This window comes from Camelus dromedarius, chromosome 9 (assembly GCF_036321535.1).
Source record: "Camelus dromedarius isolate mCamDro1 chromosome 9, mCamDro1.pat, whole genome shotgun sequence".
Lineage (NCBI taxonomy): Eukaryota > Metazoa > Chordata > Mammalia > Artiodactyla > Camelidae > Camelus > Camelus dromedarius.
In genome coordinates, this window is record NC_087444.1 from 2,335,615 (window position 1) to 2,363,443 (window position 27,829).

Genomic DNA, 27,829 nt, shown 5'->3' on the forward strand with positions numbered 1-27,829 from the left:
GACTGAACCTCAAAGGTCATCTCCTCTCGCCTCACAGCCAGCAGTCACACAGGCTTAGGTTGCAGTGCTTCCAAAATTTAAATATGCTTCTTCTTACTGAGTTTAGATCTTCATGGACTTGTAACATCAATTTCTTATATTCTAGGAATTCTACACATACACAAATGGACACCTATAAGCCCCCCTCACAAAAAAAGTTCATAGTGTTGAATATAAGGCCATTTAAATTAAATGTCTGAACCGTAACTAGTGGTATTTATTTTGGATTCTTCAGTATCCATAAAATTTGTGGGGTTTTTTTGCTTGTGTAAATCTTGGTGTGTTTATCTTATGATGTTTACTATCACAATACCCTTGTCATTGTGAAGTTAAGTATTTACCTATTTACTGAGGATTAAACTATCATTGGATTGATTTCAAAGCCCCCTATATTTATTGCTTAAAGTTTATATAAGAAAAATATAATCTTTTTAATTGAAGTAGCTTTACCCTCAGCCAGCAAGGCTTTGTGGGAACCCAGATATTTTCTAAAGAAAAAGTAATACTTGTTTAAATTTTAACCAAAGCCTACTGTCTTCGTGATTTTTTTCCCTCAGAATTCATCATATTTTTGGCAATTTTGTAATGTTGGTTTTTTAATCCATAAGTAGCTAAGAGCCCCCACCCTTGGGCCAAAATACTAGTTAAAGTCACCAAGAACCCTCAGTGAGAAATGTGCCTTCCGGCTCCCCCTTCCCAAGGAGCAGTGGCGGCTGCAGTGGTGACAGCTGGAGCAGGTGGCGCCTGGCCCTTACCAGTCACAGCCTCCACCTGAGGAGTCCATCCCCTCCTCTGCTCTTGACATCCTCATGTCCTGAGCCCCCTGAGAGGACAGGCCAGGGGAGCCTGGGAGCAGAAGGTTCAAGGGCATCCCCAGCCTCAGGGTCCTGCACCGCAGGAGTGTGACCATCGCTGTGTGTGGACACCTCTGGTTGGCTCCATTTCTGTCTCAGAGCATTGAAGAGAAGGACGGAGCCTCTGTTCTGAGAGGATTGTTGCATAGCAGTAATCATGAAGAAGAGTTTTTCTAACACTCCTCTCCAAAGCTGCTCTGTAGATCTGTCACAAACAGGATTTAGATATAAAGTTTAAAGTCACTGTAGCCCAGCCCTTTAAACAAACCTACGTATGTCACTACAAAGTGAGTTACAAAGACCTTGTTTCTTTTGAATTAGAAATATCGATGGAAAGCATCCCTGCTTCCTTATTAATAGGTAATCCTAAAGCATTAAACGCAAACATTACCAGGACATACACCATCTGTTATAAGAAAAACATTTCATTTTATTTGGCTATCATGGTCTTTTATAATCAAAGTTTTTATCTCAGTTTCTAGATAATAGTTCTGGAATAGAAAGCCCATAATGACATACTTCTTCATGGTATGTTCTTGTCTGTTTTTCTTTTAAAAGTCATTCGTAGTAATAGCCTCACATGCCTCTTGGTTATTCAAACTTGGGGACTTCAGATTTGTGCCCAGGATTAAATTTATGTAAATAATTATTATTAAGCATTACAGTATTCTTAGTAAACACAGTTCCCTGACCGCAGAGGCCACCTTTAGCCACGCAGGGGCGTCTTAAAGCCCTAAACTCAGTCTCCTTCTGGATTGTATCCTGGTTTTCCCTTTGCACTAGCAGGGCAGCCTTGCAAAGGGTTCTTAACCTCGTGCATTTTTGTCTTGGTGGCAAAAAGAGGGATTGGACTAAATGCTGGTTAAATCAACTTGACGGCGTGAATTCAACTATGAGATGTTGTAAGAAGCTGTTCCAGGGCAGCGCGTGGGAGACTGCTGAAGGGGACAGTGCGGACGACGCATCAGCGCAGGAAGCAGCTTCGTTGCGCCGCTGGGGCGCCGCGGGGGCACCGCCCGGTGCCACGCCTTTGTCGGGTGTCTCAGTCGCCACGCTTGAGGGCGGAGCGCCCGGGGCGGCACGGCCGGCCGCCCCGTCTGTGGAAGGGCCCCGGGCCCCAGCGCGCGCGCGAGTCCGGACCCCGCGGCTCGCTGCCCCGCGGACCTGGCCGGCCCGCGCTGCCCCCCACGCCGGAGACGGGGAAGCTGCCGGGATGCTGGAGGAGGCAGTGAGTGGTCGGGAACCTCAGCACCGCGCCGAAGGTGTGCAGAGCAAAGGGGACTGTGGGGTCGGGTTTTTTAATGTAAAATGTGTTTTAGAGCTCATTTCTTAGAGTCCTCGCTACAATCGTGGACCTTTTTTCCCCCCGCTTTCACTTTATTCTTTCATCTGGGAATAAGTCTCATCAGTGAATAGGGACATCTAGAAAGCTGTTATTTTATGTCAGAATTTCTGATTCCTTGTTCATATCACATTTAAGAAAATTTTTAAAGTAATTCTAGAAGAGTGGTTGGCTTTTTTCTTTCATGGACGAAAAGATCCCAGGCGTTCTTGGCTGTAACTTCTTTGCCCTGCGTGTGGGGATCTCCGCTTCCTACCTGAGGTGGCGCCGTCTGGCTTTTAGCTGAAGGCCTGGTAACACCGTGTGTGTAGCCTTGACTTTCCTTCTGAAGCGCATCTTTGGACTCTTCCACGATAACCAGGAAAGGGTGAGGCCCACACTGCACTGTGGCATCGCGACTACAAATCAGTGTAGAGGCTGGCATCTGCGTGATAATGCAGAAGTGTTCAAACATTTGAAATCTGACTCAAGAAATTACCAACAAATGTTCTTTGAGAGCTGCTGTGGGTAAGACTGTGTTTTGGGCCTTGTGGAGAATAGAGGTTAAACAAAGCCCTGCCCCCCCCCCCCCCGAGACTTCACAGCCTCCTGTTGGGCGGGGGCGGGGGGGGGGTTGATAAGTACACAGGTAACCACAATGAAAAGTTGAATATTAAAGGGCAGGCAAGAAGCACAAGCTACATGCATTATTTCATTTGATCCTCACAATTCAGTGAGGGCAGTGGGGGTGCCCCACTTCCCAGGGAAGGGCACGGCTCTGGGAAGACAAGAACTCTGCCCGAGGTCACAGCTGGGATTTTGATTTCAGAATGTGTGCCCTTCCCACTGACCAGTGTACCTCAGAAAGGTGTGTGTGCACCCAGAGCACCATCGAGGAAGAGGTGATCGCTGCTTTTGAACCAGGTAGTTATCCTCTGCAGAACAAGGACAGGGACTGAACAAAGGCTGTGTTTGGGCCAGGTTGGCTGTGGGTGACCATCAAGGAAGCAGTTTCCTTAGAATGATAGGAGTGGAGACCAGATGGCAAGGGCTGCTCTGGTAGACAGTTGTGAAGATACTGGACACAGCGGATGTTGCCCGCTCTTCAAGTGGTCGGCGTAAGAGGGATTATAATCCGTATGACGTGACGCATCCTCAGGAGACTTCCCAGGACAGTGGAGGCTTGAGCGTGGTGGCAGCAGAGAGGGAAGAGATGTCAGATGGGCGGGCCTGGCAGTGCTGAAAAGACAGTGTGACTGACGGGATGCAGCCCTCGAAGAAGCTGGGGATGCAGTCAAAGACATACATGCCCGTTACTTTATTTCTTCCCTGACCCGTCACCCACCTCCTTTTCCTACTGTTTCCTCCACGTTTCTCTCTCCTTGCCTTGAGTGTCAGTGTTATTTGGTAATATTTTGCCTCCTGTATTTAATTTCAAAAGTAAGTGAACCAAACTTTGTACATTTCTCCTTCCAAACACCTGTGTTAGCATTAACATTTCATTACTCGCTGTGGTTGGCTCTTGCCCACCTCCCACTGGCCAGGGACCTGCCTTAGGACGAGTCATTCGGGGCTGCGCCTCTGAGCTTGGCCTACACAGCTGCTCTGCTTAATTCTGGTGACTGACTTTTTTTCCCATGATTTATGGGTTTTTTTTTAACCTTTTTTATTGAGTTATAGTCGTTTTACAATGTTGTGTCAAATTCCAGTGTAGAGCACAATTTTTCAGTTACACATGAACATACATATATTCATTGTCACATTTTTTTTCACTGTGAGCTACCGTAAGATATTGTATATATTTCCCTGTGCTATACAGTGTAATTTTGTTTATCTGTTCTACATTTTGAAACCCCAGTCTGTCCCTTCCCCCCTTCCCTCCACCCCCCTGGCAACCACAAGTCTGTATTCTCTGTCTGAGTCTATTTCTGTCCTGTATTTATGCTTTGTTTTTGTTGGTTTGTTAGTTTTTGCTTTTGTTTTTTAGATTCCACATATGAGCTATCTCATATGGTATTTTTCTTTCTCTTTCTGGCTTACTTCACTTAGAATGACGTTCTCCAGGAGCATCCATGTTGCTGCAAATGTTGTTATGTTGTCGGTTTTTATGGCTGAATAGTATTCCATTGTATAAATATACCACATCTTCTTTATGCAGTAATCCATTGATGGACATTTAGGCTGTTTCCATGTCTTGGATGATTTATGATTTTTATCTTTCCTGCCTTCTCATCTTTTATGATCCACAAATCAGTCTGAGAGACATATATATGTACTTCACTCAAAAAATACACACACACACACACACACACACACACACACACACACACACACACACACACACAGTTTCTACATGAGAATAAGAGACTTTCCATTCATCCAAAAATTGTGTTTGGACAATGTGCAAACAGTACTAAACTGGGAAAGATGTCTGCAGTAAATAAGGCAGGTTTGAAACTGTTTTCTTATCAAAACATAATCTCCATTCAGCCAAGGACATTGTCCAGATGACTTTTGTCTCCCTGGTGCCGAGCACTTAATGTAGCACTTAGTAAGCACTGAGTGAGTGTTTGTAGAATAAATCAAATGAATAAGTGGACAGGAAAAACTTGGATATATTATTGTTGGTGTTATGAACTTCAGAAATAGAATTGGTAGCACTGGTAGAATTGCACAAGGTAAAAAGAAAAGTTGCTTACTCTCATGAGTAAAAAGGACCTGTGTCTTGGTAATGATGCGTATTTTCCAGGGTGGATATAGTCTGATAAGGATGTGACTAGCCTCGAGAGAATTGCTGCTCTTAACCAAATCTAGCATTGCTTTTTTGCAAAGAGATACTTATAAAATGTTTTATAAAAGAAATGAAAAACAAAGCCAGATGTAAATGGGATGTTATCATTTTAACTCATATAATTACAAAGTTAGTAAACAGTTTAATTTTTTAAATGTGTCTTTGACTTAAAAACTTTATTTCAAATACTGCTTTTCTCTGACCTTCCACAGACTTACTCTCATCTTCTGTGCTCTGATAGGCAAACACTGGTTATAGGATAGTTGGTCATCAAGTATGCAGGTATGGTACTGAATCTTTGTTTATCTGATGCCTCACGGACAATTCTGGAGCTTCTTTAAAAGTTTCACATGTTGGCATTTGTTTGTTGATTGGAAGCATTTATCAAATATTAATGGGTCTTAATGGAAAACCTCACTCTAGAGGCAGGCTCCCTGCAACTAGTCTTACTGAATGTATTTTATTAACGAGTCTTACAAACTTGCATGAAAGTTATAAGGAGAAGAAATTATTATTCCCAGACGTATTGAGTGCTTGTTAAATTCAAGAACCTAATCATGTAGTGTGTTTTTCTCTGTTGTCTTTCAACACTTCCGTTTAGATTGTGTATTTCAGAGACTTAACACCTTTTTAATATTCTTCCTGCCTCTGACTCTTCTCATTGTGATAGTTCTAGTTAACAGTAAAGTCGTATGGTTCTTGGCGGCAAAATTCAAACGCTCCCATCTTACGCCTTGTCCAAACATTGTTGCTAACCTTTAGAGCAGATTATAAAGGCTGGGGAGGAGACAGGGCTTGCTGTCGTGCAGTTCCCACCCGTGCCGTTGGTCTATCCCACTGTCTGTTTTGAATGAGCAGTTTGAGAGTTAGCTCTTTATCATTTTAGCACAGCTCAGGTATACTCTGCCTGAAAAGACAAGACAAGACATATACATGAGTTTAATACTAAGAATTCCAGTGGAGCAAAAGTACTTGGGAAGCTGCTACAACTTACTTGAACACTTGCAGTGTCTGTGGAGGTGAAATCGTGTTTTAGTAACTGAATTGTCTACACTGTTTCCGTTTCTTTTATTTACTGATTTTCTTTCCCACACTGATTTTCAGGCCCCACATTATGATGTTGTTCACCACATGGAGGTTTTTTAATTACAATGAGTGACATATCAGCCACACTGCAAGAATTTTTTATAAGAATAAAGCAGCCGCCAGGTTATAACTAGTGTTCCTGTGGTTTCAGTGCAGAGAAAACTGTTGCTCACCTGAAGCACTAAGACTTAACACCGCTTTCACATGCTGCAGAATTCCCGAAACTGCATAAACCTAAATGCCACGATCTCTGCAGTTCACATTGTAGACTGAGAGATACATTGAAAGTGGGAGTAAAGATACATATTCTTTCCCCCAAGGGGAAAAAAGTGCACATTCAGAAAAAAGAACTTTATGTAATTTGAAAGATTGGACAAACTCCAGTATCCCAGTTTAACATGAGGAAGAGGAGTCAGCAAATGTAGGTTTCTCTTCTGAGAATTGTTGATAAGGGTGAGGGAGAGACTGAACAATAACAATTTGTTTTGGATAAAAGAGACATAAGCATGTTTGCAGGGTGTGGGGAAGGAGCTAATAAAAATATTCCGAAGCTGAGGGCAGGGTTGGGGTTATAAATGGTGGAATAGGGTCCCAGACAGGGCACAGGAACCAGGATCGTGGTCACAGGCAGGAGGTGCTTGGACAGGAGAGAGGTGCTGCGTCTTCCGGGGCAGGAAGAAAAGAAGTAAGGAATAATGTAGCTACAGAAAAGTTTGTAAGCAGAAGGGAGATTTTTCATTCATGCCTGACAACTTCATTTTCTGGTGAAGCAGGATGTGATGTTGTGTTTAAGAGTGAAGAGACGATGGCTGAGGGGTGGTAACAGAGTAGCCACTGAGAGTATCCAGAAAAGGACCTAACCAAGCACCAGAGGAAACTGACAAGTAGCACTGAGCACCCAGCTGAGGCCAGAGGTGACAGATTTGTTGTGGGTGGGCCTGCGAAGTTCCCGTCTTCCTCCCACTCTCCTGCCCCCCAGCAGCTTCCAGCCATCCTGCTGTAGGTGTGCAGGGAGCACCTTGCAGTGCTGGTCGCAGGTTGCAGTTTTGATGACTAGGAAGCTAAGACCAGGATGCAGGTGGTTCGGAAGAGTGCTGAGGAGAGATTAGTGCAGGACCAGAGCCGGTGTAACTGGTAAAGGGGAATGGAGTCATCTTGGGAGAAAACTGGTTGTCTCTCCTCCCAAAAGTCCCATCATCAACTCGGACTTCTCTCCTAGGCTGCAGACCAAAGCTTTTTTGAGGGGTGAAGGGGGCTCTCCATTTGGACACCCCTCAGGCAGCTCATGCTCTCAGATGGGAGACTGAGCTCGTCTTCCCTTTCATTTCTCCTGGTGGGACTTCCATCTTCCTAACTGCCCGGACTTGGAGTCAGACTTGGCTTTAGTGCTTCTCTCGCCCCGTGTCTACTCAGCCGCTCAGTCCTGCCTTTCTGACGTCTCTTACTGGCAGTTTTCTCCCTTCCCACTGCCGCCAGCCCGCGTCGGGCTCCCGTCGCTTTCCAGGACCGCTGCAGTTACAGCCTTCCTGCACGGCCCCCTTGCCGTGTGCCCTCCTCCCGTGGCAAGAGTGCTCTCACTAAAACTTGCTTCTGGTCAGGGCAGGCTTTTGGTCAGAAACCTAGTGATTCCCTCCCTCCCATCATGTCATTTTGCTTGAAATTCAGGGCCCTCCTAAAGTGGCCACAGCCTGCCTACCCAACTTATTTCTCTTTTGTGTCCTTACATTGTATCCACTGACTGTTTCCCCATACAAGCATCTCTGTTAGCTTGTATCTTTGTGAACTGCCCTTAAAATGCCTTTCCTCACTTCCCCATGTTTGTCCTAGCCTTCAAGACCCACTTCAAATGTCTCTACCTCCTTAGAAGTCTCTCTTAACCCCCAGAGGTACAAATAACAGCTTTCTTCTCCAGATCCCTATAGATGAGACCTTTCTTTTGGACTGTGCTGTCTTCTGCTTTGTTACATAGTTATTTGTGTAAAGACCTCATTTCCTTTGATATTCACTTTCTTCCAGCAGTGGAGTTAGCAAGTACAGCAAATGATCAGAACTGTACAAATTATTTCAATTCAAAAATTTAACAGTGGTTCTAAACACCGGTTATACATTAGAATCAAATAGGGAGCTTTTAAAAATTACTAATACCTGATTCAAAGATTTTGATTGCTTGTTCTGGGGTGGGGTCTGGACAAAGGTATTTTTAAGTTCCCCAAGTGATTGTAGTTTGTGCAGACAGAACTGACAACCGCCACCCTCAATTCTAACGCAGTTATTACTGTGCTAGATGAAAACACGCTAAGTCAGTTGATTCAGTGATGTCTGCCAGAAATAGCTTGCATAGAGGTACCGCTTAGCTCTCTTCTAAAGTCTCCATTAGTTTATGATGTTGGAAAATGCCGCTTGGCTGTCACAGAAAGGATGAATTAGAAACAATAGAATTGTCAGTTTTCATTGGCATGTTTTATCTTGTAATGACAGATTTCAAAAATTATTTGAAGAGCATATACAAGTGGGTCTTTGAAATCATAAAGTCTACTCAGTTCTTAAAATGAATCAGACATGTGAGCTTGTGTGGTATGGTGGTTAGAAGTGTAGACCCGTGGGAGTACTTCTGGGGTTACTTGCTCATCTCTTACCAACTACGTGACCTTAAGAAAGTCACTTGAGCCTCACATTGGAGTTAACACTTGCTGCAACTTAGCAGAAAGGTTGAAGACCAACAAATTGGTTTCATAAAGGAAAATTTCTTTTTATAAGCTTGGAAATCACTGTAGCTTCTTATGTTTGACTCAGTGGTTGAGATCCTGCCACAAAGGGACTAACTGGGGAAAAGAACTGGCATTCTTCCAGGGAAACCCTTAGAAAGCCACCCACCACCCAATTTAAAGTATCTGAACTTTAAACTCAGCTCTGACCTCTTGGCATTTCTGTCCTTGTCAGAGTTAAAGCCACGTTTACTCTTTAGTACAAAACACCCTCAGGAGTGGCCTCGGGAAGCGCTGTGAAGTAACTGCCTCTGCACACAGTTCGGTCCAGGTCATTTTATGGAAAAGGAAGAGCTTTCCTACAGGGGGGCTTTGGTTCTTTCCACGTCCCCGGGGTTATTGTGTTACTTGGGGGAGGAAGCCAGGGGCCCCAGATGAGACAAATGCTTTTAGAGAACCACTGGCAGAGCTGAGTCTTCTGCCTTCTCCCCACTGAGAAGCACACAGGTGGAAAAGAGTTATGTGAAAGATAAACCCTAAATAGATGAAGTCCCATTTGAAAGTTTATATTAGAAATTTTTTTTAATATCTGAAAGAGGCATTTTGCAAAATGCCTTGGGTTTGTGTGAGCCCTCAAATTTCTGAAAATAGCTGACATTTTGACCACTGGGTTACTTACTGGTCACAGCTCTCCTTTGTTTCAGTTTTGAGCGTCTGTTCGTGCAGGCAGAGGTATTCTGGTGTAGTCCTTTATCATTTAGCACTTGTTCATGTAGAGGAGGAGGGAAAATCCCAGCTCACTTTTTTGAAGAAGGGAAAATACGGGTAATGTGCCAGTTGTCACTGCAGTGCAGGGAGGGGCAGTGCGCCTTGATGCGCAAGGTGGCTCTTTGACAGCACTGGTCTTAACCGTGTGCCCTGGGTAAGCCCCTTCCCCTGTCCAGAGGCTCAGAGGCATCAGGTGTCGAAAGGAAGCCAGCTGGATAGGTCAAGACTAAATCACCCTAGAGAAAATTAAGTGGTCCTGCCTCTTCAGACAGAATCACGCCGTTAAACCTCATCCTTCAGAGTCTTCATTTCCCGGGGCCTCGTCTGTCCCAGAAGACTTGTGTTTCTGTTCAATTCTAAGCCCCCAAGGTGTCAGGTACTGCAGCATCTGCTCTGTTTTCATTGGTAAAGTAACAAGCACGGTGCCTGCGCACGTGAACACTGCGAATACTTCTTTTTGACAGAAACACTCCTCTCACCTTCTCCTTCCCAGCCCTGACTTCTGCAGGATGAGACAGTTAGTGCTAAAATGTTCCTTAAGCCCAGCACTGCCTTTCCGCAGCCTGCGTGTTCATCACCTTTATGCGTGGCGATCAGCAGCACAGGGTTCCCTCCTACAGCAGAACTCTGTGTGAACCCAGCGATTTCTCAAATCTGATAGGTACAGAGAAGTGTGGCTTTTCACTTCCTGTCCCTTCCACCAACCCCAAACCATAATGAAGCATGCTTTCTGGTGGCATTTATTCACACAGATACTCTCGCAGCATTTTCTTCACGTAAGAGCACGTTGAACATGAGGAGGGCAGTTCAGCGTCATTCCACAGCAGCCTACCGGTTTGATTCTGCAAGTTTGGAAATCACTACTGAACACTCAGGAAACTCTCTAAGAGTTATTCCTCCTAGTGCGGAGGGTCAAGTTGAGGGATGTCTGTGCCGTATCACTGAAGGCAGGTGCCTGGTGTGATCTTCACGCCTGTCAGCGGGTCATTCAGGAAAGGGCAGATCAGGCCACACCGTGACCTGCAGCGTCCCAGGGCTGCGCTGCACACTCCCTAGTGGATGAGGGCAGCGAGCAAAGCCGTAGGGACCCAGCAGGGAAGGTATTTAAAGTCCAGGCCTTTACTTGGACGGCTGCCTTGTATCGCACTGCAGGCGGTGGGTAACCGAGAGTCCCGTCAGCTGTCGCCTCCATCATTCAGTAAAGCTCACCTTTAACTCTTCTTACTGCTTTCTCTGCTGATGGGGAAACAAACTATGACTCAGAAAATCAAAGGTGACTTACTTCTGAGACTTAGTAAGAGTTTGCACAGCTCTAAATCCTTATATCCAAGGACTTATAAAAAGACTACTTTTAATTAAAAAAAAAAAAAATCTCTCTCCTGCTTCAGTTGCCAAACTTTGAAACCCCTTTTCCTTCTGTGCGTGATTCCTGTTAGCCAGATGCTGTTTGATGGCTCGGGGGAACACGCAGAGGGTACCTGTGCTGACCTGACTCCCAGCCCCTGCTTTGATGTGGAGCAGATGTGCAGCACTCAGCTAATACCGGCCTTATCATAGGATGCAGGTTGACACTTGGCTTTTGGCCTTTGTTGTCACGCCACTTACCATATGGTGAAGAGCTAGTTACAGGAGGCTGCCTGTCTTTCCAGAACACAGACTCCAGTCAGGAGCTTTCATGAGAAGTTTCCTCTGTCGTTTGTGAGTTGCACACTGCAAGTTGTTATGTTGTTTTTTCCATTATATTCCCCAGCACACCAGCTTTCTGTGGTGAAGCATCCTTCTGGTGTCGCCATTAGAGGTTTTTATTCACACTTAAAAGTACTTGAAGGAAAAAAATTGAAACATAAAAATCTTTTATTTCTACTTACTGCCAATCACATTTTCTGTTGATTATTTTAAAGGTATTTCCTACATAAAACACATTGTTAAGTACCAACTGTGAAATATTTCTGGTTTTTATTCACATTGAGTAGTTATTTGGGCCCAGTTTATTGTGGTTTTCTTTGATATTCACACTTAGAAGTCGCAGGACTGGAACAGAGGTTTGAGTCCCTTTCAATATATAATAAGATGGGAGTTATTTAATGAAAAAGTTAAACAGATAAGTGATTGGTATGTCATAACTAATAGTGTACAGATAAAAGATTAAGAGGAAAGGAAGAGCCTGGGACTCAATTTAACAAAAAGACGGGGATGGTGTTTGATAAGATGAGATTGTGCTTTGAAGATAACTTAGATGTGTGAAAGACTTCACTTCATGATACCTTTTTCTGAAGGTATGTTATGTTTTGAAGGAATGAATTTGAACTACGTATATATATGTTCTCGGGCCCTGCATTTTAGGAAAATGAGAAGCTAGACGTGGAGGTATGGAGAACACCAGGCTGGATGAGCAGCAGTCAGATGGCGTCTGTTAGGAAAGATTAGAAGAACTTGGAATTAATTGAGAACCATTTTCAAGAATATGAAGGAGTAATTTTTAAGAGCTGGCCCCAAAAGAGTTCTATGAATGAGAAAATAAAATTCTGCAAGGAACATTTAGATTATATATAAGGAACAATGTCCAGGATTTAAAGAGTATTAACCACTTCAACATGCTGCACATGGAGGTACAGAACCCCCCTCCTTCAAGATCGTGGAGGTCGTTTAGTAGCTGTCTTGTGTAGAGGTAACGAGTCAGTCCACCACGAAAGGATGTTGGGTCCCATCTCTTAGATCGTTTAACCCTTCATGAGAGGAGACTGAAAGGGACTATAGATTCCAGAACAGCTGGGCCCTCGTTTTGCGGCTACGTTCTGTTACTTCCATTGACCTAAAAAAGAGTAAGATCACAGCGCACTCAGGAACGTGAGAACGGCCGGGAGCACACAGAAACGCAGGCCCGCGTTAGTCGGGTGGTAGAAATCCTAAGTCGCTCTTCCTCTCGGCGAAGCAAATCTCATGTCCTTTCGAGTGGAAAGCACTTCCTTGCCTGGCACGTGTGAGCCGTGAGGCTGAAGCGCTCCTGCGCCCGGGGAGGCCGCCTGGTCCCCTCTGCTGGGCTGGGTGAAGGCGGGCCGCGGCCCCTGCTTCAGGACGAGCGGCAGTGAGGTGGGGGCGCAGAAGCAGCGGTAGCTCTTGGTTTAATGCTTGGCCTACCTGATGGGTCCGAAGCCCACCTCACCTCACCGGCAGCCGTTCTGAGCGATTCCGGCAGGGGGCTGCCACCGCGAGCGAGCAGTGGAGTCACGGAAATGCTGACTCCCTTCTTCGTCTAAAATGAAAGGAGGAACGTTTCATGAAGAAAACGTATTTCAGTGAGCACAGTGAGTCGGTGGCTTCTTGAGCTGTTTCCACACTCAGCAAGTCGTTACTGATCAGCTGCGGTGCGCCAGGCCCGAGGGAGACAGCGAGCGAGTCGCTGCCGTCGTAACCGTTGTCTCCTTTCGGATGGGATGTAGATGGTAAACAAGCCAACAGGTAATAGAATGAGAAGACAGTGAGGACCACAGAGCCAAGCACAACCAAGCAGGGCGAGCGTGAGGTGGGCCTCAGGCGGGAGCGGTGACTTTTAGACAAAACTGAATTAGAGGCCTGGGGGACGCGCGTCCCTGGGAAAGAAAACAGCCAGCCCTTAAGTGGGAACAGACTGAGCGCGGGCACCGCTGCGGCGGGGGTGTTCAGTTTGGCTGGAGGGGGGTTAGCCAGGGAAGGCCCTCCCCCCCAACTGGAGGGTCTTGTGGGGTATTTTGGTGTTTCTTCAAGCATCTTCCATACTTCAGTGATCCAGGGTGCAGGAGACCTTTGACAGAGCAGACCCTGAATGTAGAGCCAGATGGTTCCTTTGGTTTCTCATCTCCTGCTTTAACTGCTCCCATCATCCGACTTCTAGTACAGCATTCTATTAGCAGCTGAGTTATTCACTTTAAATTAAAATCGGTGCATAATTACATCTTCTGGTGTAAGAGCGGGCAGACCTTCTGTAAAGGGCCAGACTGTAAACATTTCCAGCTCTGCTGTCCTGCAGGCCCAGCCACTCCCGTCGCAGCACGCACGGGAGCAGCTATGGAATTTATAAATAAGTGGGCGTGGCTGCTTTACAGCTTGTTAGAGAAACAGGCAGCGAGCCAGGCTGGTCCCTGCACCGTCGCTGGTGCAGGCTGTTACGGTGCACTGAGGAGCAGCAGTGGGGAAGCAGCGGTTCCAGCTCCACCATCCACCAAATTCCACGTCAAGAGAACAGGCCTGTGGGAAGACGGGTGAATGTAACGTGACCTCAGTCTAATACCAGTCTGGTTGATGACAAAAATACACACAACTAACAATATATACTTTTATTTTATTTGAAATATTTAAAAGGATGTATTCATGTGATAAGAACAGGGAAAATAAAAAGCCCAAAGAAATCTGATTCCTCGTATAAGTAGTTATGAAAGCAGGAGACGACTTAATCTGATCTTGAGAGAGGATTGTGGCGGCAGCGCGGAGGCTGGGCGGGAGTCAGGGACCACCTAGGAAGGGACAGCTGTGATCCAAGCAAGACATACCTGACCTGAACAGGACAGGGACAGCAAGAATGGAGGAGGTGAAACAGGTTCAAGAGGTGCCTCAGGAGAGGCAGCAGAGCTTGGCCGCTGACTGGACAGGACGCTAGGAGCCAAGGGTTACAGTGACTGCGGTTTCTAACACTAGAGGCTTTGATGAAAGAGGTCGGAATTTCAGGTTCGAGCCTGAGGTATGTGTGGTGCCCTCGGACGCCCAAGGGGAGAAATACCCCAGGAGAGAAGTTAGAGGTTGGAACCATTGATAACCGAAGCCGTGAGATGGGACGTAGTGCAGAAGGAGGGTCTGTATGAACCCTTAGGTCAGACCTGTGATTATTAATGGGCTGGTAAACAAAGAGATGCCAGCAGGATCACAAAGATTCGGGGCGAGGAGGAGGACTGCAACAGAGAGCGCCTCAAAAGCCGGAGGAGGGGGCTCCTAGGGGAGGAGGAAGTGACCAAGGACATCACGCACTGCAGGGTCAGCTGGGGAAGGGACTGAGGAAAGGCTTTCAGGCGCTGCGATTAAGAGACCGTTATTGACCCGAAAAGAGCAACTCCAGTAACAGACCTTCGCTCAGTTGCCCTTGGGCCCGGTTCTAAGCACACATGGAGACTGCGGCCTGTTCTTTGTGCTCTCCACGGTCACTGCTAATGAAAGCAGGTGCTGCACAGAACCCTGTCTCCGGCTCCGCGCGCGCGCCTCTCCATCAGATGGGTGCTCAAGTCCCGTTCAGCCGGGACACCTAGCACTGGGCGGCGTGTACCCTGAAAAGACTCCTGCAGTTTATTAGCAGTGGCAACAGCCAGCTCTTACCATTGACCAAAACCATAACCGACTGGTAAAACATTAAGGTCTTGCCTTGGACTCACCTGTGCAGGCAGGAATGAAGCCTCTCATTGCGGAGATGACACAGAACTGGCACGTGTCCAGGGAGCAGTCCGTCTGGAAGAGCGGCAGAGTGGGCAGAGTAGCCAGCTACTAAACGTGTTGAAGTAGACGAGCCAGAGAATCTGGAAGCATAGATTATATACAGCCCTTATTTAACTTTGAATGTAAATTGCTTTCTAGACAGAAGAAATCATAATTCATTTGAGTGAATCATTCATAAAATTATACTACGAGATTTTCAGGGTTCAGCACCTTTCTTGACATACATTCATTATGACTTTATAACTTGTCAAAACCACCCTTTTTTTTTTATATTTGTGAGCCTGGTTTCTAGGGAGGATAATTTAAAAAGAAAAACACAATTTTTACATGACCTTCTCCTGCATGTACTCTCTAGAGGCACACAGTAACTACTAGCGTATGTGTTCACTTACACTTCTGCTTATTCCATGAAGGGTTTAAGTCCATTGAAAGTGTTTAGAAAGCTATCTATTACTTACGATCTCACTTAAGAAATTATGTATTTCTAATGACCATTACAATCTGTGTTAGGGACTGGGGGGTAGGGAAAGAGAAGTCTTTTCAGTTGAAGATTAAAGAGGAAGCACAAGGGAAAAAATGAGATCAAAGGAAGTCTCATTGGCTAACTTTCCAGGAGCATAATTACGCAACAACACTTAGGGCTCACGTGTTAAGAGCAGTCAGGAAACCCCGGCTCCAGAAGCCTAGGGGTTGCCATCTACCTGCCTGAAGACTTGCTGCAGAAACCCCAGGCCCCAGACTGACACTCGGTCTCCTAGCACACGCCAGCCAGGCCTTGTGTGATTCCCTTCTGCCTGCCTGCCGCTGGCCAGTGTTGTATTTGTAATCCTCTAGTTCTCTAAGGCAAATCTAAAACGTGTTGCTTCTGCGTGTTCATCGAGGGCACAGGACACATCAGTCGGACACGTGAAGACTAAATTTACACAGCGCTCTACAGCCCAGGAAAGCTTGCGTATTAGCCCAAAGCGGGGCTTTTTGAGATTAGCTGTCGAGACTCAGAGCCCTGATGTGCTGCTTGCTGTCTCTGTGACCTTGGGGAAGGTACTTCTACTTTCTGTGCCTTATTTCCTCACCCATAAAGTGAGAATAGTATGTACCCCTCAGCATCATAGTGCAGTTCAAGGAGCGAATCCACACTGAGAACAAGAACACAGTAGAACTCCTCGTCAGCACATGATGTGAGTTACTATAATTGTCATCATGGTTGATTTTTTAAAACCCTGTTTATCTGCAGTATCCCACTTGGCTTTGCAATGGTAACACTTAAGGAACTTAAGTAATATTAGTCCCATTTTGTAGGTAGACCCTCAGGCTTTGGTGGTGCCCAGAATCACAGTGAGCGTTCCTGGCAGAGCGAGGATTAGAACTGTGCTGTAGACAGAACGCCCTCAGGCTTGCGGTGGACTGGGGAGTGAGTAGGTTTTATCTCAGGAGCCAGCTCTGGACAGTTGCAGTGGTTGCTTAGAGCGCTCAGGCCCCAGCTCATGAAGAAAAGATCGCTCGATTGATGAGCAGTATCTGTCATGGGCTCATGAGCATGGGGTGTGACCCTAATGTTGCTTTCCTTTTTCTTTTTACTTCTGGCTGAAGTTTCTCGTTTACCCTAGTCTCTCTTTATGAACAAAATTTTTAGGTAAATTTGAACATACCTATAATGAAGTTATTTATAGAATAATTTTAGCCTTGTAAGTTTGCTAGATAAGTTGTTATTATCCCCAGAATATTTTCTAGCTATGGCGATCGATAGACCCACTCTCTTACAATGTGTTTCTCTGTAACGTCCATCATTTTCTGTTCTCATACGGGCATGCAGATTGAGAGATCTAGTAATCCCCATTTATTTCTAATTTGAAACATATTAATGGCACTTTGAAAAGTGCCTGAGAAAACTTTGTTTTCATAGATGAACCAAACACTAGTCTCTTTGAAAATCAGAGAAATTGTTTTGGATGTATCGTGTAATCACTATTTTTAAAACACACAAAAGCTAGGTTTCTGTGGCCTTGACACCTGATCTGCCTGCTCTGACCTTGTTTTTAGCCACTGTTGTCCCCTCCCCAGTATCCTTGGTCTTACTGTGGGGAAGCAGCAACTTAATATTTTAAATGTTGACATCACGTAAGTGTGGGAAAAGCCAACAGAGCTGACTTCTGGGTTCCAGTTTGTCTGCAGGCAAATGCCTCAGGGAAAGCTGGCCCCAGCCGCGTACAGGTTCACCCACGTGCCCAGCTTGGGCTTGGCCTTAGAAGGCATGGGTAGTCCTGTTTCCCAGTGTGAACTACCTTTGAGGAATATTTTAAAAGCTCATGAAGTGTGTGAACCTGGTACTCCACCCCCTAGCCGTAAAGAAACGGGAGAGACAGGGAAGGGATCAGTGCTTCTCCTGGGCACGACTCTGGATTTCACTGGACTGTTGGAGTCACCTAGCCTCCAATTCTTGCTAAATTACCTTCAGGGATATAGAGTCAAAGTCTAGGTCATCTCTGGGCAATTCTGAGCAGTTACTCCTTTTCCTTCTGCATTTGGTATGAGATGGCTAAGCAAGGAAGAAATCTCTCAGAAAGTGACATTTCTCATTCCACACTCACTACTGCGGAATTGCTCTGCTCTGATTTCTTGAGCTTCATTGATTTAAATTGGAGAGTTATTTTATTTATATTTGATGTGCCCAGTGGCAATGACCAGGGTTAATAAGCATCTGGAAGAGCTTTGTGAGAAGTATAGAATATTTGAGGAAAAAAAGAATTTTCTTCCAAAAAACTTTCCAGAATGTACTTGCAAAGGCTCTGTGAAGGATGCTCTCTGAAAATTAAACAAATTTGTGGAAAGCAATCTGCAATCTTTGTGACTAGATTATTGTTCACTTTCTAAAAATTATGCTTACTAATCGCATTCAATGAAAATTACTTTTAAGAACCTGTGATGTGCAGTCAATCTTTAAAAGTATTTACTGGAAATGGTTAGAGAAGAAAGCATTGTATTCCTTGTGAAGTTTGTATTAAGTGCCTTATAAGATGTTACTTCATCTATTTAGTGTTTTAAAATTCTTAAAAATACTGTTCAAGTTTCATTCAAAATGTAATCTTGTTTATTGTCGTTTTTCAGGTGATATAACCAAACAGTCGGTATAAATTATGTGTTTGTTTTTAAAGCAACTCTCAGCTCTGAGCTTCTCCACATAACCTCTTTCCCCGCGTGGAAGGGCTTACTTCTCTGAGCAGAGTTTTGGTAGTCGTGCCGGCCTGCCAGTTGTGCCGAGGGACGTGTTGCCGATTGAGGCCTTTAGGCTTCTTCCCGTGCGCGACAGCACGTTTGTTCTTTCAGCCTTTTCCTGAGACTTCTCTTCAGCTTCAGTAAAGCCTTCTCTCTGGGAATTTTGCTAAATCGGAGACTTCGTTCTCCTCACAGGAGTCCCCCTGCCGTGTTAAAGACGGGAGCCCCTTCGTCCGTCCCATTCCTTCGATACGCATTTAATATTTTTGGTCTTTCAGGCTGACCTCGATTCTCGGAATTCAGAAGCATTCTCAAGAAAACGTGGTGTTTACACAGTTTATCGCCACCCTGCTTAAAGAATTGCATTTAAGGAGCGAGGACCTTGAAAGTCTAACCGTCATATTTAGAACCAGCTGTCAACCAGAGTGGTGCGTTGGATTGTGTTTTACTTTGGGTTGGGTTGTTTTTTTTTCTCATTTGCTGCCTGTTTGGATTCTATTTTCATATTGGAAATTTTAAAAACCAAGTAGACCCCTCCAGGTGTCGCCAGCTTGCTAAGGTCCTCGAACGCGGTATCCCTGCGTCCTCAGCGGCCCCAGTCGCTTCCTGCTGCTCTTGTTACCCTGTCTTTGTTCTTATTCCTCCTTTATATGCGACCACAGGTAGTTCTGTTTCTTGCAATCCAGGAAGCTCCCCGCTGTCAGCTTCATGCTCAGATCTAGGCCCTCCCATCGTGCACGTCCCAGCTGCTGAGTCTCTTCCCAGGAAGTAGCAGTTTACTTGAACCAGACGCCCTCAGTGCCCACTGGGGATCGCCTCGCCCTGCTCCCCTCGTCAGCCCCGCCAGCACCTGGGGCATCTCATGTGCCGACAAGCAGGTGGACGCACACTTCCAGCTCTGCTAACCCTGACCGTACTCCCAGATTCACGGCCCTCGCCTACTATCCCAGGTTCTCGCCTCTTTAAGAGCGGCCCAGCAGTGTGTCTCCTCCCTCATCCTGCCTTAGTCACAACTCTCCGTCTCTGCCTGCGCTCGCTTTTCATTACGCATACTTTCAAGTGCTCAGATAGGTATTGATTTAATGTTATGTTTGAAGAAATTCATTCTAAACTACAAATGAGACCATCTTTGGGAGCTTTTCTTTACCTTTCAATTATTTTTTAAATTACAAAAGCAACACACGCTTGTTATTAAAATTAAACAGTAAAGAACTGCATGTATAATTTTAAAAACCAAAATCCCCTCTCACTTCTGCTTCTAATCCTGTCTTCTTCCTAGAAGCACACTAATGATCTGTCACTTTGGATTTTCTTATTTGAATTTTTGTTTAAAAAAAGACTTATCAAGCAAATCTTTAAATCTATGAGAAGGGTATTCGAGAAAGGTATTTTGGCAGGCAAGGAGGAACAGCACCATCCCTTTACTGAACGTGCGAGAAAACAGAACATAAGGAAATCAGCACTGTCTCTGCCTCCCGACTTAGACCTAGTGACCTCTTCAAACCACCCTGCTCCCCTGAGGAAGGAACCTGTAAAACGAAGGCTTTTTCTTAGGCAGTGAGCTCAGGTTGGCCGCTGTAAGCATCAGTTCAAAGGTCCTTCTAAGAATATAGTGAGGTTGGAATTTTTTGTTTTGTTGAGCTTTGAGTACAGAAGATTGAGTTAATCATACTCTTCAGTTGATGACACCCTATCTCCATTGGTCGAAAGACTGCTTCTCCAGGCAGGCTGAGAACAAAGAGTGCCTAACCAGAGGCCCTCCAGGGCTGCTTTAGTGAGTAGGTGCCAGTTAAGAGCTGTTTTTAATTAGCATATTTAATGTTTGTGTGTAAACAAGTGGTGTTAAAGAACTTTTAAGGACCTTCAACAGTAGGCGTTTAAGTGGCCTTGGCAGTTCTCCTGTGATCATCGTTTAGTTACTTTATGTGTATAAGTAAGCGAAGGGAGACCTGTGCCCAGATTTGTCAGTCTTATAAGGGATTTTGAATGAATGAGGCCTGATTACGTAATTTTCCATACGAGAAATGGAGATGGTTGTGAGTAGGTAGATGGGTATTTTTCCGTTTGTGTGAGCTCTGTAAACCGTGGTTCACAGGATTATTCGTGTGTAATGTCTCACAGCCTTTACAAGATCAGACCACTACTAGCTAGCGTGTGTCGTTATGCTTTCAGTTGCAAATAACAGGAAAGAAATCCCGCTCAAGCTGGCTCTTATTATGATAGTGTACTAGTTATCTTTTGCTGCCTAACAAATTACTGTGAAATTTAGTGGCTTAAAACAGCAAACAGTTTTTAATCTCAGAGTTTCTGTGAGTCGGGGTCTGGACACAGTTTAGCGTAGGGCCTCTCCCTAAGCCACCTGCCAGGCTGTTATGGCATCTGGAGGCTCAGCTGCAGGAGGGTTCCCTTCCAAATTCACGCATGCGGCTGTTGGCAAGATTTAGTGCCTCACAGGCTGGTGAAGTCAGGGCCTCAGTTTCTGTCTATTGTCCAGAGCCCTCTCCCAGTTACTTGGCAAATGGTCGTCTCCATAGTGTGCCTCGCCGCTCGACATGTGGCTTCTCCCAGAGTGAGCAAGTGATGGGGGAAAGCCTCAGTCTTCCATGACTAATCTCAGGAGTGGCACCCGTCACCTCTGCCGTAGTCCGTGACGAGTCAGGAACTAATCGCTAGGTTCACCCGCACGTGAGGTGAGAGGACGTGTGAGGAGTCTTTGAGGGCCAGCTGAGAAGCTCTACAGGTGGCAGAATTGTTCAGTAGTTCCTAGCTTGGTAGCACATCACACTGTCCTAGTGAGTCTGGAACTTTTCACACTAATTGAGGGCACCCCTGAACTAATCTGCGTGGCCATGAAAATGCTCTCAACTAACTCAGTCATTCTAGCGAGGAATGGAGGGGAAAGAAGAGGGTATTTTTTGTTTTTTTGACCTAGACCTATCACAGCCCACCCCCTGAGCTCAATCTGAAGCTGGGTTTATTCTACCCACATCATCACTGCTACATAACCGGGGGAAATGGAATGTATGTGGGAGGGTAACATAGTGTTCCCAAAAGCTGCTAAAATGTTTTAGATGTTTTATTCAGATTGTCCTTTTTGTTTCACAGGTAGAATCCATGAAGGCCACATAGATGACCCTATATTCACCATTTCTGGAATTCTAGCCACAATAATTGTGTGGTGGTGACTGACAGTAGCTGTAACTGTACCGAGTGATTTCCCCAGAGGAGAACTATTCCAACCAGGACAAGCAAGACCTTGCGTTCTAGCTATAAGACACAGAATTTTTATTTATTTGAAAATGAAAGTTGAAATCTTAAATTGAAAAGGAATATAATGACCTATTGTTTTCTAGATGAGTCCAGCCATCGTATCAGTTGACCAGAAAATTGAGAAAATTTCCATGTTAGCCTCACAGTCTGACTCTAGATTCTAAAGAACAGTAAAGAATCAGGTCAATAAATACAATTTAAGATGAAGAGTTTTGGAAGCTGGCTGTGCTATAAAATGGTCCTGAGCAATGTATACCTGAAACTTACATAATAGAAAAAAAATCATTAAGAAAATGAATTGACACAGACTGGGAGAAAATATTTTCAAATCATACTTGGTAAAGGACTTATATCTAGATTACATAAAGAATTCTTAGAACTCAAAAGTAAGACAGCTCCATTTTTTAATGAGCAAAAATTTAAATACACATTTCAGCAAAGAAGATATCCAAATGGCTTAGCATATGAAAAGGTGCATCACTAATCATTAGGGAAATGCAGATTAAAACCAAAATTAGATACCAGTTCCCAACCACTAGGGTGACTATAACAAAGACAAAGATAGTGCTGGTGAAGATGTGGAGAAACTGGAGCCCTAGATGGTGGGAATGTAAAATGATGCAGCCACTTTGGAAAGTGGTCTGGCAGTTTCTTAAAAACTTAAGTATAAGCTTACCATATGACCCAGCAATTCCATGCAGTGTTCCATCCTAAGAGAAATGAAAACAGTTCACAAAGACTTGTAGGCAAATGTTCATAGCATTAATCATACTAATGAAAAAGTGGAAGCAATCCAAATGACCATCCACTGGTAAATGGGTATACAAAAAATCCATACAGAGGACACCTCTCACTCCCTCATCTTCAGAGACGGCCCACACCCTATGGAGTGTGTACCTACTTTTACTCTAATTTGAGCACCCAACCCCCACACTTCCTGGCCTTTCTCTTGCCTTTTCAAACAGCCTACACTCTATACAGTATGTATCTCTCTAACTAAATCTACCCTTACTCAAAAAAAAAAAAATCCATCCAGCAGAATCCTGATGTATGCTACTCCATGGATGAACCTCAGAATCTTCATGCTAAGTTCTTAAAAGAATCCTGACACAAATAAAACCATGTAAGTTATGGTTCCACTTATAATAAAATGTCAGAGAAGGAAAATATCTAAGACAGATACTAGATGGGAGGTTACATGGGCCTGGGGTAGGAGTGGGGATTGTCTGCAGATGGCCACAGGGATCTCTCTGGGGTGATGAAAACATTCTACAAAAAAATTGTGATTTTTGCACAACTTTTGTAAACTTTAAAAATAAAAATGATTGATTTGTGTGCTTAAAATAGGTGAATGTTATGTGTATAAATTACACCTTGATAAAGCTGGTAGAACTCGTAGATTATGTCCATACAACCCAAAGCAATATACAGATTCAGTGCCATTTCTATCAAAATTCCAGTGGCATTTTTCATAGAAATAGAACAAATATTCCTACAATTTGTATGGAAACACAAAAGAACCCAAATAGCCAAATCAATCTTGAAAAAGAAGAATAAAGACAAAGGCTTTATGCACCCTGATTTTTAACTACGTTATAAAGCTATAGTATTCAAAACAGTATGGTACTGGCACAAAAACAGACAAATAGCACAATGAAACAATAGAAAGCTCAGTTATAATCCCACATACATATATGGTCAATTAATTTACAACAAAGGAACCAAGAATATACACTGGGGAAAGGACTGTCTCTTGAGTAAATGGTGTTGGGAAAACTAGACAGCTGCATGCAGAAGAATGAAGCTGCCCCACTATCTTACACCTTACACAAAAACTAACTCAGAATGGAGTAAAGGCTTGACCATTAAGACCTGAAACCATGCAACTCTTAGAAGAAAACATAGGCAGTAAGCTCCCTCACATCAGTCTTGGCAATGATTTTTTGGATTTGACAAATCAATAAACTAAAAAGGAACTATATCAAACTAAAAAGCTGCTACACACCAAGGGAAACCATCAACAAAGTGAAAAGGCAACCTGCTGAATGGGAGACAATATTTGCAAGGCATGTACCTGATAAGGGGTCAGTATCCAAAATACATAAGTCATACAACTCAAAGGCAAAAAAAAAAAAAAAAAAAAAAGTCATATTTAAATGAGCAAAGGGTGAAGAGACTTTTTTACAAAGAAGACCTACAGATGACCAGTGGACATGAAAAGCTGCTCATCACTGCTAATTGGGAAAATAAAATTCAAAAACCACAATGAAATACCACCTCATACCTGTTAGAATGGCTGTCACCAGAAAGACAAGAAGTAACAAGTACTGGCAAGAATGTGGAGAAAAGGGAAACCTGGAGGGCTGCTGGTGGGAATGTAAGTTGGTACAGCCAGTACAAAAACAGTATGGAGGTTCCTCGAAAAATCAAAAATAGAACTACTGTATGATCCAGCAAATCCACTTCTGGGTGTTTATCCAAAAAATGAAAACACTAAAAGATAGATATATGCATCTCTCTATTCATTGCAGCATTGTTTATAATCACTAAGATAGAGAAACAGCATAAGTGCTTAAAGATGAATGAATGGATAAAAAAGATGTGGTATATATTTATACAATGGAATATTACTCAACCATAAAAAAGAAAAATTTTGCCACTTGCAACAATATGGATGGAACTTGTGAACATTATGCTAAGTGAAATAAGTCAGAGAAAGAACTACCATGTGATCTCACTTATAAGTGGAATCTTTTTTTTTTTAAAGCTCATGGATGGAACTTACTTAAAAATAAAAACAAGCCCATAGTTATAGAAAACTGATTGGTGGTTGCCAGAGGCAGGGTGTTGGGGGATGGGTGAAATGGGTGAAGGGGGTCAAAAGGTTCAAACTTCCAGTTATAAAATAAGTCATGGAGATGTAATGTACAGCATAGTGACTATAGATAATAATACTATATTGCATATTTGAAAGTTGCTAAGAGTAGATCCTTCAAAGTTCTTATTACAAAAAAAAAAGTATGTATGGTAATGGATGTTAACTATATACACATAGAGGGTCATGTTACACACCTGAAACTAATGTAATTTTAAATGTCAATTATACCTCATGTACTACAGTTATATGCCAACAAATTGGACAAACTGGAGGAAATGGACAATCTTTTTTAACATAATAGCTTTCATTTTTTCTTTTTCTGAAAGGTTTTTAAACCGCCGTATCAAATAAAAAATTTATTAAAGCTACATTTTTAGATACCTTTAATTTTTTTAATTGAAGTATAGTTGATTTACAATGTTGTGTCAGTTTCTGGTATACAGCATAGTGATTAAGTTATACATATATATTCTTTTTCATATTCTTTTTCATTATAGATTATGACAAGATTTTAATATAGACAGTTCCCTATGCTGTATATTAGGGTTGTAAGACACTGACAAAGGAAAGACAATACAAATGGATGGAAAGATATCTCAAGTGTGTGGATTGGAAGAATAACAGTTAAAATGCCCATACTACTGAAAGTAATCTGCAGAGTTAATGCAGTCCCTATCAAGATACCCATGACATTTTCCACAGACTTAGAACAAGTAATCCCAAAATTTATATGGAACTGCAGAAGACCCCAAACAGCCCAAGTACCTTGAGAAAAAAGAGCAAAGGGGGAAGGTGCAGCTCAGTGGCAGAGCACGTGCTTAGCACGCACGAGGTCCTGAGTGCAGTCCCTAGTACCGCCGTTAAAATAAACAAATTGAATAAACCTAATCCCCCCTCAAAAAGATAAAAAATAAAAATAAAAAAGCTAGAGGAATCATGCTCCCTGACTTCAGACTATACTACAAAGCTACAGTAATCAACACAGTATGGTACTGGCACAAAAACAAACGGATCAGTGGAACAGAATAGAAAGCCCAAAAATAAACCCACACACTTACAGTCAAATAATCTACAGCAAAGGAGGCAAGAATATCAGATGGAGGAAAGAAAGTCTCTTCAATAAGTGGTGCTGAGAAAAACTGGATAAGTACATAGAAAAGAATGAAGTTAGAACACTTTCACACCATACAGAGATAAGCTCAACGTGGATTAAAGTCCTAAATGTAAGACCTGAAACCTAGAAGAAACAGGCAGAACACTCTGACATAAATAGTAGCAGTATTTTTTTAGATCCATCACAAGGTAAAGGAAACAAAAGCAAAAATAAGCAAATGGGACCTAATTAAACTTAAAAGCTTCTCCAGAGCAAAGGAAGCAATCAACAAAATGAAAAGGCAACCTACTGAATGGGAAAACATATTTGCAAGTGATATGGCCAATAAGGGGTTAATATCCAAAATAAACAGCTCATACAACTCAAGATCAAAAAAACAACCTGAATAAAAAATGGGCAGAAGACCCGATTAGACATTTTTCCAAAAAAGACATACAGATGGCCAACAGGCACATGAAAAGATGTTCGACTGATTGTTGATCAGAGAAATGCAAATCAAAACCACGATCAGATATCACCTCACACCTGTCAGAATGGCTATCATCAAAAAGAACAAAAATAGCAAGTGTTGGCAAGGATGTGGAGAAGAAGGAACCCTGGTACATTGTTGGCGCGAATGTAAATTTTTGCAGCCACTACAGAAAACAATATGGAGGTTCCTCAAAAAACTGAAAATAGAACTACCACATGATCCAGCAATTCCACTGCTGGGTACCGATTCAAAGACAATGGAAACACTAATTCGAAAAGATACACACACCCCAGTGTTCAGAGCAGCATTATTTACGCTAGCCAAGATGCCAGAGCAACCTAAGTGTCCATCAACAGACTAATGGGTAAAGAAGGTGTGTCCAACGGAATGTTACTCAGCCATAGAACAGAATGAAATTCTGCAACTTGCAGCAACATGGACAGACCTAGAGAGAATTAGATTAATGCAATAAATGAGAGGAAGACAAATATGTTAGTGATGTGTCAAAGGGGTACAGGCGCCAACCTGGACGCTCCCAGCGGTCAGTGCTGGGACAGGTTCAGCAACTAGATAACAGTATGGTATTGTGGTGCAAAGTATAAAATGTACGTACTGATACAGAAGACTGCGAAATAAGTGAGGCGGACGAGAGAAGCCCACCTCACAGAACTCCAGGTGATCCGGGCAGAGCCCTCCTGCACTGCCCGGGGGGCCCGCGTGGAGTTGCTCTGATCCCATCGTGACTTAAAGGGGAATTTCCACGCTGCCCAGGCTTCTTGCTGTCCCGCAGACCAAAGAGGAGGACATGCTCACATTCCTTGCAGCAGGAACCCCCTTAGGTGGCAACAACCTTGATTTCCAAGAGGAACGTTTCATCCAGAAAAGGAAAAACGATGGCGTCTAGATCACAAATCTGAAGAGGACCTGGGAGAAGCTCCTGCTGGCAGCTCGTGCCACTGCTGTCATTGGAAACTGGCTGACGTCACTGTCGTCCTCCAGGGACCCCAACCGGCAGACTGCTGGCCTTTGCTGCTGCCCCGGAGCCACTCCTGTTTGCCTGGTGCTTCACTCCTGGAACCTTCGCTAACCAGATCCAGGCAGCCTTCTGGGAGAATCTCTGGCTGTTACTAACCCCAGGGCCGGCCATGAGCCTCTCAGAAGCATCCGGTAACCTGCCTACCAGCACTCTGTGTAACACGGGGTCGCCTCTTCGGTACGTGGACACTGTCATCCCCTGTAGTAACAAGACTGCTGACCCAGTGGGTCTGATGTGGTGGATGCTGGTCCACGAGGTTCTGTGAGTCTTCCGTGAACACCCATGGAGGTCATGTTTCTGTAGAGATCCTGAAGAGACTGAAAGGAAGGAAAGCTGTGCTGAAAAGGCTGTGACCAAAGGGGAATTGCCAAGTGAATGAACTGCGCCAGTTCCCGAGTTCACCGCTACTCAACCTGCGTCACCGGCTGGTGAGGCATCCAGGTGCCCTCGGTGCCTGTTCGGCCGTTCTCTGCACAACACTGGAGCGCCCAGCCCGCCGCCTTGCACTGGTCTGCGGCTCCCGCTGCTCAGGCCACTGAGTGGGTGGGAACAACCACTGGGCGGCGTTAAGCTGTTCTTCCATAGGCTCTTGAACGGGAAACAGAAATGAGGCTGTCGGAAAGTAAATACCAGTTTTGAAATAAGCAAGTGAATAAAACTAGATGTAGATACTATCCCTTCCAGGAGACAGTTCTTCCACCCTTTGAGAGTAGATAAACTTAGTGTCCTGCTCCCAAAGAACAGAATAGGGAAAGAAAAACACCTTCCTCGAGCGATGAACGTTCAGGTCCCCAGTGACGCCACGTGCACATCACGTGTCCCCAG

At 44.1% G+C, this 27,829-nt stretch overlaps 1 protein-coding gene and 1 pseudogene across 5 annotated transcripts in view; both read left to right on the top strand.

Annotated features, from left to right (window-relative positions):
- RPAP2 (RNA polymerase II associated protein 2) overlaps positions 1-22,850 on the top strand; it is a 72,167-nt gene extending 49,317 nt beyond the window's left edge. For 2 of the 5 annotated variants that reach the window (XM_010975684.3, XM_031457597.2), the window contains 2 exons: positions 18,513-18,662; positions 21,340-22,850. In XM_010975684.3, coding sequence (XP_010973986.1) covers positions 18,513-18,662; positions 21,340-21,343 — 154 coding nt within the window. In that variant the 3' untranslated portion in view covers positions 21,344-22,850. Of the gene's footprint in view, positions 1-145; positions 1,972-18,512; positions 18,663-21,339 lie in introns of those variants that run through there. The other 3 variants (XR_010382163.1, XR_010382166.1, XM_064488713.1) reach the window with 3 other exon arrangements.
- A 3,179-nt stretch (positions 22,851-26,029) lies between these two features.
- Positions 26,030-27,574, top strand: LOC105085754 (small ribosomal subunit protein uS2B-like; annotated as a pseudogene).
- The last annotated feature ends 255 nt before the right edge of the window (positions 27,575-27,829 follow it).